Source organism: Myodes glareolus, chromosome 2 (assembly GCF_982192425.1).
Source record: "Myodes glareolus chromosome 2, mMyoGla1.1, whole genome shotgun sequence".
Classification (NCBI taxonomy): Eukaryota; Metazoa; Chordata; class Mammalia; order Rodentia; family Cricetidae; genus Myodes; species Myodes glareolus.
The window spans coordinates 4,612,896-4,626,970 of record NC_142027.1 but is presented as its reverse complement, the minus strand read 5'-3'; the positions used below and the strand labels follow the sequence as shown (position 1 = coordinate 4,626,970).

At 41.8% G+C, this 14,075-nt stretch overlaps 1 protein-coding gene across 3 annotated transcripts in view; it reads right to left on the bottom strand.

Annotated features, from left to right (window-relative positions):
- Window positions 1-4,658: 4,658 nt before the first annotated feature.
- Brwd1 (bromodomain and WD repeat domain containing 1) overlaps window positions 4,659-14,075 on the bottom strand; it is an 84,564-nt gene continuing 75,147 nt past the window's right edge. For 2 of the 3 annotated variants that reach the window (XM_087898815.1, XM_087898821.1), the window contains 4 exons: window positions 13,361-13,587; window positions 11,001-11,159; window positions 9,895-10,737; window positions 4,659-9,366 (listed from right to left, as the gene is read on the bottom strand). In XM_087898815.1, coding sequence (XP_087754941.1) covers window positions 8,204-9,366; window positions 9,895-10,737; window positions 11,001-11,159; window positions 13,361-13,587 — 2,392 coding nt within the window. In that variant the 3' untranslated portion in view covers window positions 4,659-8,203. The remainder of the gene's footprint in view (window positions 9,367-9,894; window positions 10,738-11,000; window positions 11,160-13,360; window positions 13,588-14,075) is intronic. The other variant, XM_087898819.1, reaches the window with a different exon arrangement.

Here is a 14,075-nt window from a genome sequence, read left to right as displayed (position 1 = left end):
TTCGTCCCTACCAGAGCAAATTTCAAATGCAAACCTTTGAGCCACAGCCAAAATTCACATCTTCACAACTGAAGATTTTCATTTCATGGCACTTCTTGAGGATATAATATACCCAGTAAGTAATTTCTATGACATTTGTGACTGAACATCTAAACATTTCATTAAAGCTAAAAAAAAAAAAAAAAAAAAAAAAAAAGGTCAAACCCAAGCACCTAAAAATAGCAGTTCTCACCTGTGATGGACACAACATACTGAAGATTATGTCAAATTAAGACACAAAAAGAACAAAGGCTACACACTATAGGTTAGAATGCTCCAACTTGTGTTGTTTTAAGCAGACATGCAACAAAGAAGTTTCTCAAGTAATCTAGTCACTTAGGGGACATATACATAACCAGAAAATGTGCATCGCTCTTAATGAAAAAACACAAACCCCTAGGTTCCATTTTGGTTGTTTTTTTTTTTTTTTTGGTGTGTGTGTGTGTATTTGCACATGCGAATTATGTCTAATGTTATAGCTGTTTTTAATTGAAAAAAAATGAACTGAGAACAATTTCTCCAGTAATATGTTAAAAAGACTTAATGGTACAGTCACAGGTCACATCTGGTGACCTTAATGTCAATAGTCAGGTACAACAAACTAAAGTCCACACTCTGTAGGGAAAGCATCTGTAGCAGTGACCAGATTCTGCAACACTAACTAGCAAAGGCCACACTGGCTTGTTGGTGGGACTGTAATGAACTCGCAGTGCTCCAATTTCTAACTTCATCTTACTATTTATTTTTGGCTTTTTAGAACAGGGTTTCCCTGGCTCAAATTTCTAACTCGTAAGGTGCAGTAGAGAAATGTAAAAAATAGGATTTAACTGCAGCACCTAAAGAAATGACTGTTTGGGTCTTGTTCTATTTTCTGACTTATAAGTCTGGCCTCTTCATCTTTGCTGCTACATGGAAGAAATAAAAAGGTGTATAGTTACATTCAGAACTTTCTTAGAAAAATATATTCCCTGAATTAATTATACCAGATAGTTATCATTCAGGTGAATTCCAATGCTATAAATAAGACATTAATGACTGTCTTCCCAACACTCCTTTTCAGAATTCAATAACATCCCAGCATTGACTCCCCGAGTCCTTTCTGTGTTCAGTCCCCAGAGATGTACCTTACAGGCAGTACATGAGCATGGTACAACTCTCTCTCCTCTCTCTCTCCCCCCTCCTCCCTTTCTCTCTCTCATGATAGGGGACATCTGTAAAATGGGAATGAGAAGTAGAAGCCTTATTCTGTCTACGAGACAAACCTCAAAGCTTTGCCTTCTCCAACACCCACAAACTCATCCAATAGGAGCCACTTCCCTTAGTGCTACTTAACTTCCTCATATAACTGCAGGTGCCTTCACTAGGTCTGATACAACTCCAGAAGCATGCTTAAATCGAACTCTGTGGAAGGGAGTGCCTTGAAACTTTTTATCAGCAGAGGACTTTCTTAGAAATTGAAAAATTATAAGCTAGTGTCTCCAACAACCAATACCAAATCCATGTTGGGCAATTGCTAGGATATAAATATGCTATGAAAGTGCAATATAGCCAAACTTAGGGGACATGCACCCTCTTATGAATTTTACCAGTATCAGTCAACTAACTACACCCATCTAAGAAAATAAGACAACTGGTTCACTCCCAGTCATGTGTTAGATAAAACCCCATTACTACTAAAAATCTCATCAGAAAATGACCTAGTTGGAGCAGTTTAAGGTGTAATGGAAGAACCTACGCAGTTTGTGAACCGAAAGTACAAACTCTTAAAGATGTTTTATTTCCAATTCAAAAAGGGGAAAACTAGTATTCCACAGAAAAGCATTTAAAAACACTTTTTAAAGTAGATTTGCACTTCAAATATTTATGCCCTAAGTAGGGTAAAGTCCAGAATCCACCTACAGCAACTCCAGACTATGAAGTCCCTTTAACTTCATGAAGTTTAAAGGTGAGCAAATGGGAATTCCATAGACGGCAGCACGAGGAAGGCCAATGGCTGCTTGGGAATCTCCAATTATTGCTGAGCACACAGGTGAGTACTAAGTGTTTGGAACTTCATGGGGAAAAGTGCTCGCTGCACAACCCTGGAGTTGAGTTCCATCTGTGCAGCCCATGCGCAAGTGGGAGAGTGAGCCTGCTCCACAAACTACCCTCTGATCTCCACATAGCATGGCATGTGTTCTCACACACACATTGTAGACATAACACAGCCTTCCTGACCTCCACAGCAAGACACATGTTCCCACACACACACTGTACACACAACACAGAGACTTCCTGACCTCCACACAGTGTGGCATGCCTCCCCCCCACACACTGTAGACACACAAGTTATCCTGACCTCCACACAGCGTGGCATGTACACACACACACACACAGTAGACACACAAGTTATCCTGACCTCCACACGTGGTATGTACACACACACACATTGTAGACACAGAAAACATCCTGACCTCCACAGAGCAGGACATGTGCACCCACACATAATAGACACATATACAACAAAAAAAATTAAAGAAAAAAATACAAAATTATGTCCAATTTACCAACTGAACGTGTTAGGCTGCCACTCTATCAGTGCATCAGTACCAATGGATCAATGGCACTGTCTGTCCCTGGTGGTCTGCTGCACTAACACTCAGGACCACTTCAGAGTACCACGAGACATTACTTCCTCCTGAGTGTCTGTCAGCAGTATCAAGCTCACATTTGTAGTGCCTCCCATTATGACTGCTGACCCAAAGACCTGTGTTCTAGAAAGGTCTGTGGTGAAAAGCTATGGATATGGACAGAGCTGTTCTGGATTAAACATTACTCCCAGTCTCCACAATCCTACGAGTGTGGGGAAATATATTCTGACTCCTCTTCTGAAATCCAAAGTAAAAATCATTACCATGGAATCATTTGGAAATCTTCATCTGGCCAGCATCTCCTAGTTCAAGTATTTAAATCAAATCTGATAAGGGATATCCAACCTAAAATGGTATGTTCCAGGTATTTCTGGTAGCTGTGCATGAACACTGAATCCAGTGAGCACCCTACAGTTAGTTGTAAACTTTAACCAGAGCCCACTACAGTCACACTGTCTGCACCTCCTTCCACCCTTCCAGAAACATTCCGAAAACTGCCATCCCTCTAGATAATGAAATATCTGAAATGTCAGTCCTGTGATTAGGTTCCACTTCCTATTCTACGGGAAGGCAATGGTGCAGCGGTATTTTTGCAGCAGGACAAGAGAGGAGGCCTGAAATAACTGGCTCATTCAGCAGTCCAGTGGTTATCCAGTGACCAACTTGGCTTTTCTGTGCAACTGTCTAAGTCAGCTCATTATTACAAGGCTGTGCCTCCTTCTCTGAGAACTGGTATCATCAAGATGAAAAGTTAGTGGCTATTCTTTCCGAAATTTCTCAGCATTACAACAAACTACAGGTTTGGAGGTTTACGTGTCAAAGATAAAGGACTTTCACTCTTGAAAAGCAAGGCCATTTCAAGCACAAGTCACTTCGGGGCCCCTTGCTCACTAGGCAGCACTGCAGGCCATTACTCTGTCTGCAGGGGTGGGACCCATTGACAGAGGTCAGGTTCTGCAGGGGTGGGACTCACTGAGGAGGCCAGGGTTCTGCAGGGGTGGGACTCACTGACGGAGGCCAGGGTTCTGCAGGGGTGGGGCTCACTGACGGAGGCTAGGGAAGCATCTTGGGTGCTGAAAGACCTTCAGCTTGCTCGTAGTGTTGCAGTCATGCTTCCAGTGACTTTAGTTTGTGAAAATGTTTAATCTCAGTCTACTGTGACCAAGGCCTGAGGTGCATCCCATGAACTGTTTTGTTTTTGTTGTTGTTTTTAATATGTGGGAGGAAATTTAAAGACCTGCGCATTGGAACTTCAACCATATAACAAGCTCATGGCGACTGGTAGGAGTACTGCAGATGAAGCACAGCACAAAATCCAATTTTATACTTAGAATTATACGATCTATACTTAGAAACTAAAAATACTTTCAACTTTTCCAACACTGATGAAAACAGAAGTCCAAACTACTAGGGGATGGAGGTGGGGCAGTCCGCAATTGATTCTGCTAAAACCAGGACGGTTAATGTTGCCACTTCTTGGCCAATTCAGAGGCTTTTAATAAACTTGATCCCAGCACTGGGGAGACAAAGGCAAATAGATGCCTGTGTTCCAGGCCAGTCACCACTACACATTCTCTTGAAACAACTGTGTCTCAAAAAATAAAGGGTTGGAGAAAAAGCTGAGCACTTAAGAGCAACTAGAAATAATTCCCAGAACACACAGGGTTGCTCAAAATCCTCTGTAGTAACTCCAGTCCCTAGGGATCTGATACCCACTCTTTTCTGGCCTCTGTGGGTAGAGAACACACATAGTGCAGAGATACATGCAGGCAAAACACATATAGAATAAACGAAAATTTAAAATATAAAAAGTAAAGGCCTTAATAATAAACTTGTCTTTAACATGCTCAGTGTAGCAAGCACACATTAAAATCAGTGGAGTCGATGAAGTCTTGGCACACTATTTACACACGGACGACAGGAGTGGTAAAGACTGTAGGAATCAAGATGCTGGGACTCTGACCAACAAATTCACGAGAAGACACCGGCTAAGTAGGTAATTTTCCTACCAGTGTGGTAGTATATTAGACACAAGCTTTGCAGATAATACAGAAATTGTTTAAAAACAAACAAAAAAACCCAACTCTTTAATTCTGAAAATTCCCAGGTATCCTCAGGGGCACTTAAAAGAATCCTAGAATGTTAAAATGTAAGAAAAGACAACACAGCCTTCAGCACTAACTCTTTACTCTCCAGTCCTTCCAGTAATGACAATAGAAACTACATGGGGACTCACACTCACTAACTCAGAGTGCACATTGCCCTATCCCCTGCATTAACCAATTTGGGTTGGACCACGTGTTACAGAACACGGAGGATCCCGTGCCGACTGTTGTCTTCTGCTTCTTTATTACTTCCTGCTGTCCACAGCCAAGGTGAGGGTCTAACCCCAGTAGTCAGCAGAAGGCAGGCTTTGCAAGGCTCCTGTACACTCCAGCACACTAGAGGAACTATGAGAAAACTCATGGACTTGGTCACACACTGAACGGGAGCTGGTTACTTCAACCATTAAAGGAGAAGACCATTTTGAGCCTGTGAACGTTCCTAGCAGAATCAATACAATGGACTGAAAAACAATTACGTTTCTTTAATGTTTTGCATTCTACTGATTCACAAACCTCGTAAATCTTTTTGTCAGTTGACACAATCAACTTTACCTTGTAGAAGAAACTAAGACCCAGTTCAATTTTTATACCATACAGTACAGTGATTTAGGGAAAAACTACCAAAGAAACTGGGAGTGTAGTGTGAGCCCATCACTACCCTAAGAAGGCATCAAGGTGGGCAAAGGTTCAGCGACACAGCTTACTGTCTGGTGGTGTGGCTAGACCTGTTTATAACCTTTCTGCACTGCTCTCCCAGGGTGTGAAGTGCTTTTTAAAAACATGTTGCATTCAAATCCAACTCCCCATAGGTGCAGCCTCAATTACACAGAAGAAGCCTTTGTGTTGATATCCCTTAGAGCTAGCCACAACTGTTGTACCGCAGTTCCCAGGTTCACACTAACCTCAGGCATTATTTGATCAGAAGTTTTCCATTTTAAAAAATAAAAACAATGACCACCCTAGGATTACCTGATAATGGGACACATTTTCTTTATTCATAAATTACCGCACATTGTCAGGACACCTTTTTAAAATAGATATTGAGGGGATCCTTTTAAATCTTTCTTAATATGCTTGGAAATATTAAAATTTCAAAAGAAGTAAAAATCAAACCTAAATACTTTAAAAAATCATAAATGAATAAAATCATAGACTTTGGACATACAAAACTCGAGTGGGGAGAAGTCTACTTTTCCATATACACCACTAATACTTCACGTGCAACAGAAGCTGGAGCACTCGTCTCTGGACAGTTCCCATTCCCCTTGTAACGCTCCCCGAAAGACCAGCTGATCCTAAACATTAAAGTACATCTGTGCATTAAATCCCTGCGCATTTAAACACCTAGTGCTCAATGTAAACATTTTAACTATTATTTATTAATCATCCTTAATCCTTAATGGTACTTAGGAGTGTGTCACATATTCAAAGTTCATGTTAGAAATAGCACCATAACCAAAAAGAAAAAATGAAAAACAAAACCCCACAAAAATACTTCCTCAAAACCCCTCATCTTGACTTCACAAGTTGAGAGTCACTGTCAATCACACCCAAAGTCACCAGATTCACTTCTGTTCTCTGGTGGACCTTAATCTGATAATCCTGAAATACTGCTTCTACAAAATTGGACCAAAAAGAAAGGGGGGGGGGAGTTTTAGAAAGGACTGTATGACTAGTCAATTATCAGTTAAAACTTAGTCTAAGACTGAGAACCGTTCTGCATATGAAACCCAAACTCACTCATGAGTGCACTTCATATTCATTTATGGATTTTTGGTGCCTTTTTTTGCAGATAATGGTAAACATGGAGTTAAAATCCTGAGGGACGTAACAGGAATCAAACGTATATCTGGTCAATAGCCAAAGACAACAGGACCTTCCATCTACTCCATGGTAAGTATCTAATCTCCCAATGTGTGGTGGGAGAGATCACTACCCTGAGAAACAGTACCTACCAACCACTGCTGGAAACTCCCAAAGCCAACCCCATCTCTTGCATGAGAACAGAGGAGTGCTGCCTGCCAAATGGCACTGAGACACCAAAGAACATTAGATGCTCTTCCTGATCTGCCACCCCAGGAACAGAGGAAGAAAAGGGAGCAGTTTACGTATGAAAGCAAACAACTATGGTCAAAAATCACTTGAAGGTGTGTAAACCACATATCTCAAACGCTCACAGAAACAAGGGGAAACCTACCGGGAAGAGCTACCTACAGTAGACCAAAAATAATCAACTCAACAAAGAAATGAACCTGGCTCAAAAATAAGTGTACTATAGTACTCAGGGTGATGTGATGTTCACTTCAAGTGATTTCAAAATCACTGTGCCTCAAACATGAATTTCTTACACTAGAGGTCACTAGTAAAGATACACTCGGTTGTCCCAGCAAAGGATGGAGACGGACACTGAACTGCTTTCCTACACAGGTAGGGTTCACAAGTGTACTCTGAACTCTACAATTCTGAACTGACAGAGAAAAATCTACACAGAACTGAAATACCATTAGCCCTGCCCTCTTATTAAAGAACACTTTCCCTAAATCTAAGGCACACAAACTTCTCTACTTCAGAGTAAGATTATGGAAGAGCAAGAATTTGGTAAATCCTAATGGAAAGTAAATCTTGAACAAAAAAAAAAACCAAGGAACAATTTGTCAGTGAACAATCTAAAAGAAAATATTCTAACTATTCTCTCAACCTAGACCTTTAAATTATGCACTCCAAACATGTAAAATCATTTACCAGCACTTTATAAATTCAAGTTTATAAACATTAAAGTCATCAGGTTTTCCTTAAAAAGATAAGAGTAAGACCCAACAAGCATTTGGGGAAAAAGTGGAAGCCATGTTAATAAAGATGACCTGATGTGGGTGGGTATAATGTATCCTACTCAAGTCTTCAGGGAAAATGATTAAAAAACAAAACAAAAAAGTAGTAAAAAAAAAAAAAAGTGGTAGGTGCCTTGCCTACTAATCATGGTTACACTCGCCATGATTATAATGTCAGTATGCACATAATATTTATCAAGATTCTGTAAACATAGGTCACGAAGATTTTTCTCCTACTTTAACTACATGGCAGGGGTTTAGAAACTACCACTTCTGGACAAATTCAGAAAATAACTGCGTGACACTGCTGTTACAAAGTAATGCTCACTGGTTTGGGTAACCAAGTTGTCTAGTGTTTAACGTGTCTGAACTCTTGCTGTCTGTATTCAATACTGTCAAAGTAGATCTGCCCCCAAAATGAAGCATATTTTGGCACCTGTGCTGAATGCTGCTTCAAAAACCAGCAAGTGCAAATAAAAATAACAGTCATGATTTAGTCACATTCACAAACTTCTCATAGAAAAATATAAATATATTCCCTGAATTGTAAGCCAGCTTTCACAATACATTCCAGTCGCTGTGAGCACGCTGGCTCTCACGGTCACAAGGTGCAGTCACTGAGCTCCAGTGAGTTCTCTATGCTTCTGTCATCTTCCCCATCATGGTATCTCACCGTTCTCCTACCCTGGTTTCTCGTTTTTATTTTTGAGCGCCGAACAACTCTTTTAGCTTTTGCATAGTCCAAATCCTCCCAATCATTGTCATCCACATTCAACTTGGGACATTTACTCTGCCTTTGGTGTCTTGCAGGCTTAGACGGGTTAGAGGGAGGGGTTTTGCCTTTCCTAACCACCTTTGCCTTTCCTCTCCTTCTCTCCTTCCTTGGAGCTTTTGTGTTGTCAGTGCACTCGGCATCAGACTCAGTCACTGACCCCAAATCTGACGACTTAGGGCTGCTGTCAGGCGCACACGCTGACGTCTCCGTCTGTCCAGGCTTGTCCACACTGTCTAACTCAAGATGCAGTCTCCTCTTCCCTGCACCCTCTGCCGATGCCTGCAGACTGTGAGTCACTTGTGCTGTCCTAGCGAAGGGGACTTTTCCATACGTCCTGAGTCTTCTGCCATTCCACCTCCGTAACCCATAATTTAGGTCTTCTTCAAAGTTATTCTCTGTGGTAGCTTTTTGGGCCAAAACTGACCCAGAAGACAAGCTAATCTCACTACCTGGGGTGTGGCTTTTGGGATCTTCCTGAGAAGGTCCAGCAGAGGAGCTTCGGGTTTTAGGAGGCATTCTTACGTCCACACTGCCCGCACGCCTGCTCTGTATGCTTTCTGTATGCTCAGAGCTGGAAGCCCCTTCAGAATCCAGGTCTGCATTTACAGACTCACTGGCATTTTTTGTACTACCTTGGGATTCAGACTCGGGGAGGTTGCTACCGCAGGCACGCTGTGCCTCTGGCACTTCACGGTGTGCATATGTCTCACCACTTCTCAGTATCTTCTTTGCTGGGGTACAAGCCAATCGGATGGGCTTTTTCCTTCTCCTTCTGCCTCGAGTACACACCCTTTCTAAGGTGACATTTTCTGCATCACTTATGAGCTTGATTTTATCAGCAGCCACGCTAGCACTTCGAGTAACCCTCAAGATACTGGTTTGACTTGTGGGTGACTTCTTCATAACCTGGAGATTGCTTTCCGAGTCACTGGAACAGACCCTTTTCCGGGAAATTTTTCTGCTTTGTCCATTCTCTCGAGACAGACAATCTAAAAATTAAAGAGTATTTTTTAATCTTTGATATGAGTAACTATTTCTAAAGTATTCAAATGCTTAACATAAGACAATTTAAATGCTGAATTCTTACTAACACAGGTTAGTAACTAACAGGTTACATTAGATGGTAGGACACGGCTGCTCCTTACGAGTAATCCTCTACCAGTGACTCTCCCAACTCCTGACAATGTGAACAAGTTCAACAAAACTGTTCCACCATTACTACCACTGAACCAATCCCATCATTTCTCTTTCTCAAGCAGTCACTACCACGTTCCTGTCTCTAATACGATGCCAATATTCAAAGTAAAATATTTAACAGAACAGTTAAAGCCAAGACTAACGTCCAGTGACTAACAGTGACTGCGCATAGCGTGACAACAGAAAGATGAACAAAGGACCAGCGCACAATCAGAAAAAAACAGCTAATGAAAAGACATCTAGAAGAGGGAAAACAGTCTTTTACCCAAGAGAAAGAGGAGGAAGGGGTAAATTAGTGAACGGTGAGTGTTTAGAATTACCATTCATATCGCCGTGCAATTTATCTTTCGCTGTGCCGACATCAGAATCCACTTCAGTCTCAGACTCAGGACCCGAAAGACCCTGCGGCACAGAAACAGCTTCACTCCTCAAGGTCTCAGGGACTGGGTCTCCTTCCACTGTGTGACTTCCCTTGCTCTCTCGTCCTTGTTCTTCACAGTCTTCTGAATCACTCAAGATAGTCGCCTTCTTAAACAAATGTGTTTTCTTGCGTAATTTACTGCTTCCTGGTTCAGAGTCAACTTCCTCAGAGATGTTCTCTGTCTCAAGTTTCTGCCCAGATGTGGAAGGGGCAGCAGTGCTGCTGCGTCCACCATCTGACTCGTGACATCTGGAGTCTTCCTCAGAAGACTCTACTGGAAGGGACTTTGTTTTGCATGCTGCTGAAGTATGGGATGTGCAGCCATTCGCGTGCCAGTTCTTCCGGGCTACTCTCAAGTCACTGTCGGAGTCACTGACACTGTCCTGGGCAGAGTGAGGACCAGACAGCAACGGTGCTCGGCTCTGGTTGTTTAGTTCTTCCGTCTCTGACTTAAGATTGTCAGAATTGTGAAGTAACTTTCTCCTAGCTGCAGCCGAGGCATTGCGATGTGGCAGCTTACGGCCAGAGCAGAGGCTCTCAGAGCTTGAGTCTTCTTCCACATCACTCATTAACTTTATCTTATTGGCAGCCACAGCAGCACACTTCCGGAGGACTTTCCGGTTGTTTCCAGTCTTGCCTTTCAGATCCTCATCTGTCTCCACTGAGTTGTTATCAGAATCACTTGGGTAGGCTCTCTTCCGAGTAGCTTTTCTGCCACATCCATTTTCTAAAGAAAGAGAACCTGAAGTAAAGTGATGCGGTTAGGGAACTGTTTCCTTATTCTGGACAGTCATACCACGCAGACACATAAGCCAAGCTGGCCGCTTTCCTAATGCCCTGCCTTAGCTTCCTAAGGTGAGAGCAGACACACTAATTTTTCAAATGTTTCTACAAGGATTGACAGAAACATGTTGATGACTTTCCTTTCCAAATTAAAAGAACTGAGACATTTCATCACATCTAGAGGAATTCAATTACGCCAATCAACGATGATTAGCCACTGACCAGCTTTTCTCTGAGCAGCTCTTGTTCTCGTCACCCTGAGACTGCTGCTTCTCAACGAGCCACCGCGCAGAGAGCACTCTAGAGCTCGGGAGCTCTCTCTGCTGTCCTCAGAACTGTTCGAAGATGAAGAGGTAGCTATGAAATCTTCCATTTCACTTTCTAAAACAAAACAAAAATGATAAGGTCTCCACAACAAGTATTTGTTTCATAGCTCAAATATTTCATCATCTACCTTCTACTAAAACCAGATTCTTGGAGTTGCACAGACGGCTCAACGGATAAGAGCACTTGCTGCTCCTGCAGAAGACACAAGTTCAGGCCCTAGCACCCACACGACAGTTGCTCACAAGTGCTTCTAACTCTAGTTCCAAGGGATCGGATGCCCTCTTCTGGGCTTAGCGGGTACCAGGCACATGAATAAATACAGAGAAAATAAGCTGAAATTTAAAACAAAAATTTAAAAGACTAAAAATGCTTTGAATGTTTGCAAATACTGAAGAAACTGACTTAAAAACAGGTACTTAAAAGCAAGTACACCTCAGTGATCCAAATTAAATTATGCCTATATTTTCAAAAACTGACCACCATACACTGGGCAGGATTTAGAAAATAATTTAAAAGCAAACTTCCCAAAGTTACAGAGAAACCCTGTCTCGAAAAACAAAAATAAAAAGCAAATTTCCATTTCAAACTTAATTAGCCCCACTAATTATTATGCCTTCTATGACATCAAGACGTTTCTATGCTAGAAGATACAATCATTCTGCACCCTTTGATCTCAAAAGTAGGAGTTTAAGATCTCCAGCAGCTCCTGACAATACAGTTGTAACACATGAACCTAGCTCACGCAGAGAGAAAGGAACACTTTAATCAAAACCAATAACTTTTTTCACAGTCACACATGGGTGACATGAGCACGAGACAGTGGACAAGCTTGTTTTATGTCAACCTGAAAAAACTGCTCCCACCAGATTGACCTGTGTGCAAGACTGTATGGAATTTTCTTAGTTGATGATTGATGTGGGAGGCCAGATGGCCGGGGGTAGTCATGGTCCTACGAGCTACAAGAAAACAGGCTAACATGCCTGTTTTGAAGATATGAAGAGTCACTGAGAGCAGCTAAAGCTTGGCACTCAGAGGCCAGAGGTGAAGGTGCACCTCAATTGTAGCTAAGCCCCAGGATTGAAAAAGCCACGGAGAGAAGTGGGGGCTTGGTACCATGTGGCAGTGACAGAGTCGCAGAGAGCTCGGGGAGGCTACTGGGAAAGTGGAGACGGCAGCAGGAGCCGGGGCACGGAGCTGATCTGAACCAGAAGACAGGCTGTGCTGCTCCAGAAGCCTCTGGGTGTTCAGACAATGAGGGTGTCCCAGGCATAAAGCACTCAACTCGTACACTGGGAATTTTGGGTTTGCTTTAGTCTGAATATGAAGGTGGTATGTAACTTATTTTTGATTTTAAAGGATCCCATAGTTAAGAGAGTTTGGAATTCTAGAAGGACTTTGAACTTTGAAAGAGACTTTGGATGTTTTTTAAAGAGACTGAACTTTAGAATTTTTAAAAACCATTGGAACTTTCAAAAGGTTGGGTTGTTTTATACTGTGACATTAATTTAACATGCCATCTTAGGGACAAATGAGAAAAGGATCTAGTTCAACAGTGAAGTGTTTGTGTGTCAAGTTGAAACAGAGTCGTCTGTGCTGGCTAAACACACGCTAGAATCATTTGGGAAAAGGGAACCTCACCTGAGAAAACACCTCCATCAGATTGGCTGCATTACCACAGCAAAAGAAATCCCAAGACAGATAGAGTCTCCCAGTTTCCTGTTCTTACATGCTTAGAGACTTCATTATGTAACCATGTCCATTATTCTGGACCTGAAGGAAGATGGCTCCCATAAGGAGTGGAACTATTGGGAGTTGTGGCCTTGTTGGAGTAGGTGTGAGTGTGACCTCGTTGGAAGACATGTGCCCTGCAGGCTTTGGGGTCTGTTGTATGCTCAAGTCACTTCTCATTGCCTGTTAGTCACATATAAGAACTCTCAGCTCCTACTCTAGCACCATGTCTGTCTGCACACTGCCTTGCTTCCTGTCATGACAACAGACCAAACCTCTGATAGTAAGCTGCCACCACAATCAAATGTTTTCCTTTAGAAGAGTTGCCATGGTCACGGGGTCTCTTCACAGCAATAGAAACTCTAACTAGGACAATAACTAAGACAATTTCATACTGAAAAATTACTTAATGAGTTAATGCTGTCTCCTCGGTGCCAAGGCTGTACACTGTACTGTTTCTAATCCACAGTAATAAGCAGCACTGCACACTACGATGTTCAAAGCTTGAGCAACGTTCAATTCCTCACCCGACAACTCAGAACCACTCCTTAGCATTTCAGATCTATGTCTTCTCGTTCTCTCTGGTGACCCCACTGAATCTGAAGAGTCCCCAGAGGTGAAGCCTGAAGAGGCACCAGTGCTTGTCTTGCGGGCTGAGGACAAAGGTGCCCTACTTGAGGTAGACTGGGAGGGAGGACACATCAACTGTGGAATTACTTTTGTCTGAGGTTTCGTCTGCTTCTGTTTGATATTTCTGGTAAAAAGTATGGACAAGAGAAACAATTATTAATGTAACATAAATCACCAGAGAAAACCCAAATAAAAGTATATTGCTTTTTAGCCTGCAAATATTCACATAAATAAAATATGCACTATTAATGGTTATTAAAGATGAATTAATAAGTATTTCCTTACTCTAAACTTTACAGGCTTATTCAACTTTGGATAAATGATCAAATGATCCAATCAAACAGTCTATTTACACCTAAGTATGCATTCTGTTAAGTTACAAATCTGGGTATTAGTCACATAGAAAATTTGGTAGTCCCAAAGAAAGAGGGGAAAAAAGCAGGGGAAAAATACTTAAAGAAACAGTGAATAAAAACTTTTCAAATTTGACAAATTACACTTCATACCCACAGAACTGGATAAACACCCAAGTAATACAAACTTAAGAACTCCAAAGCTACTCCTATGGTGGGTTACAAAAAAGAAGAAACCTTGGAAGCAGCAAAAGGAAAA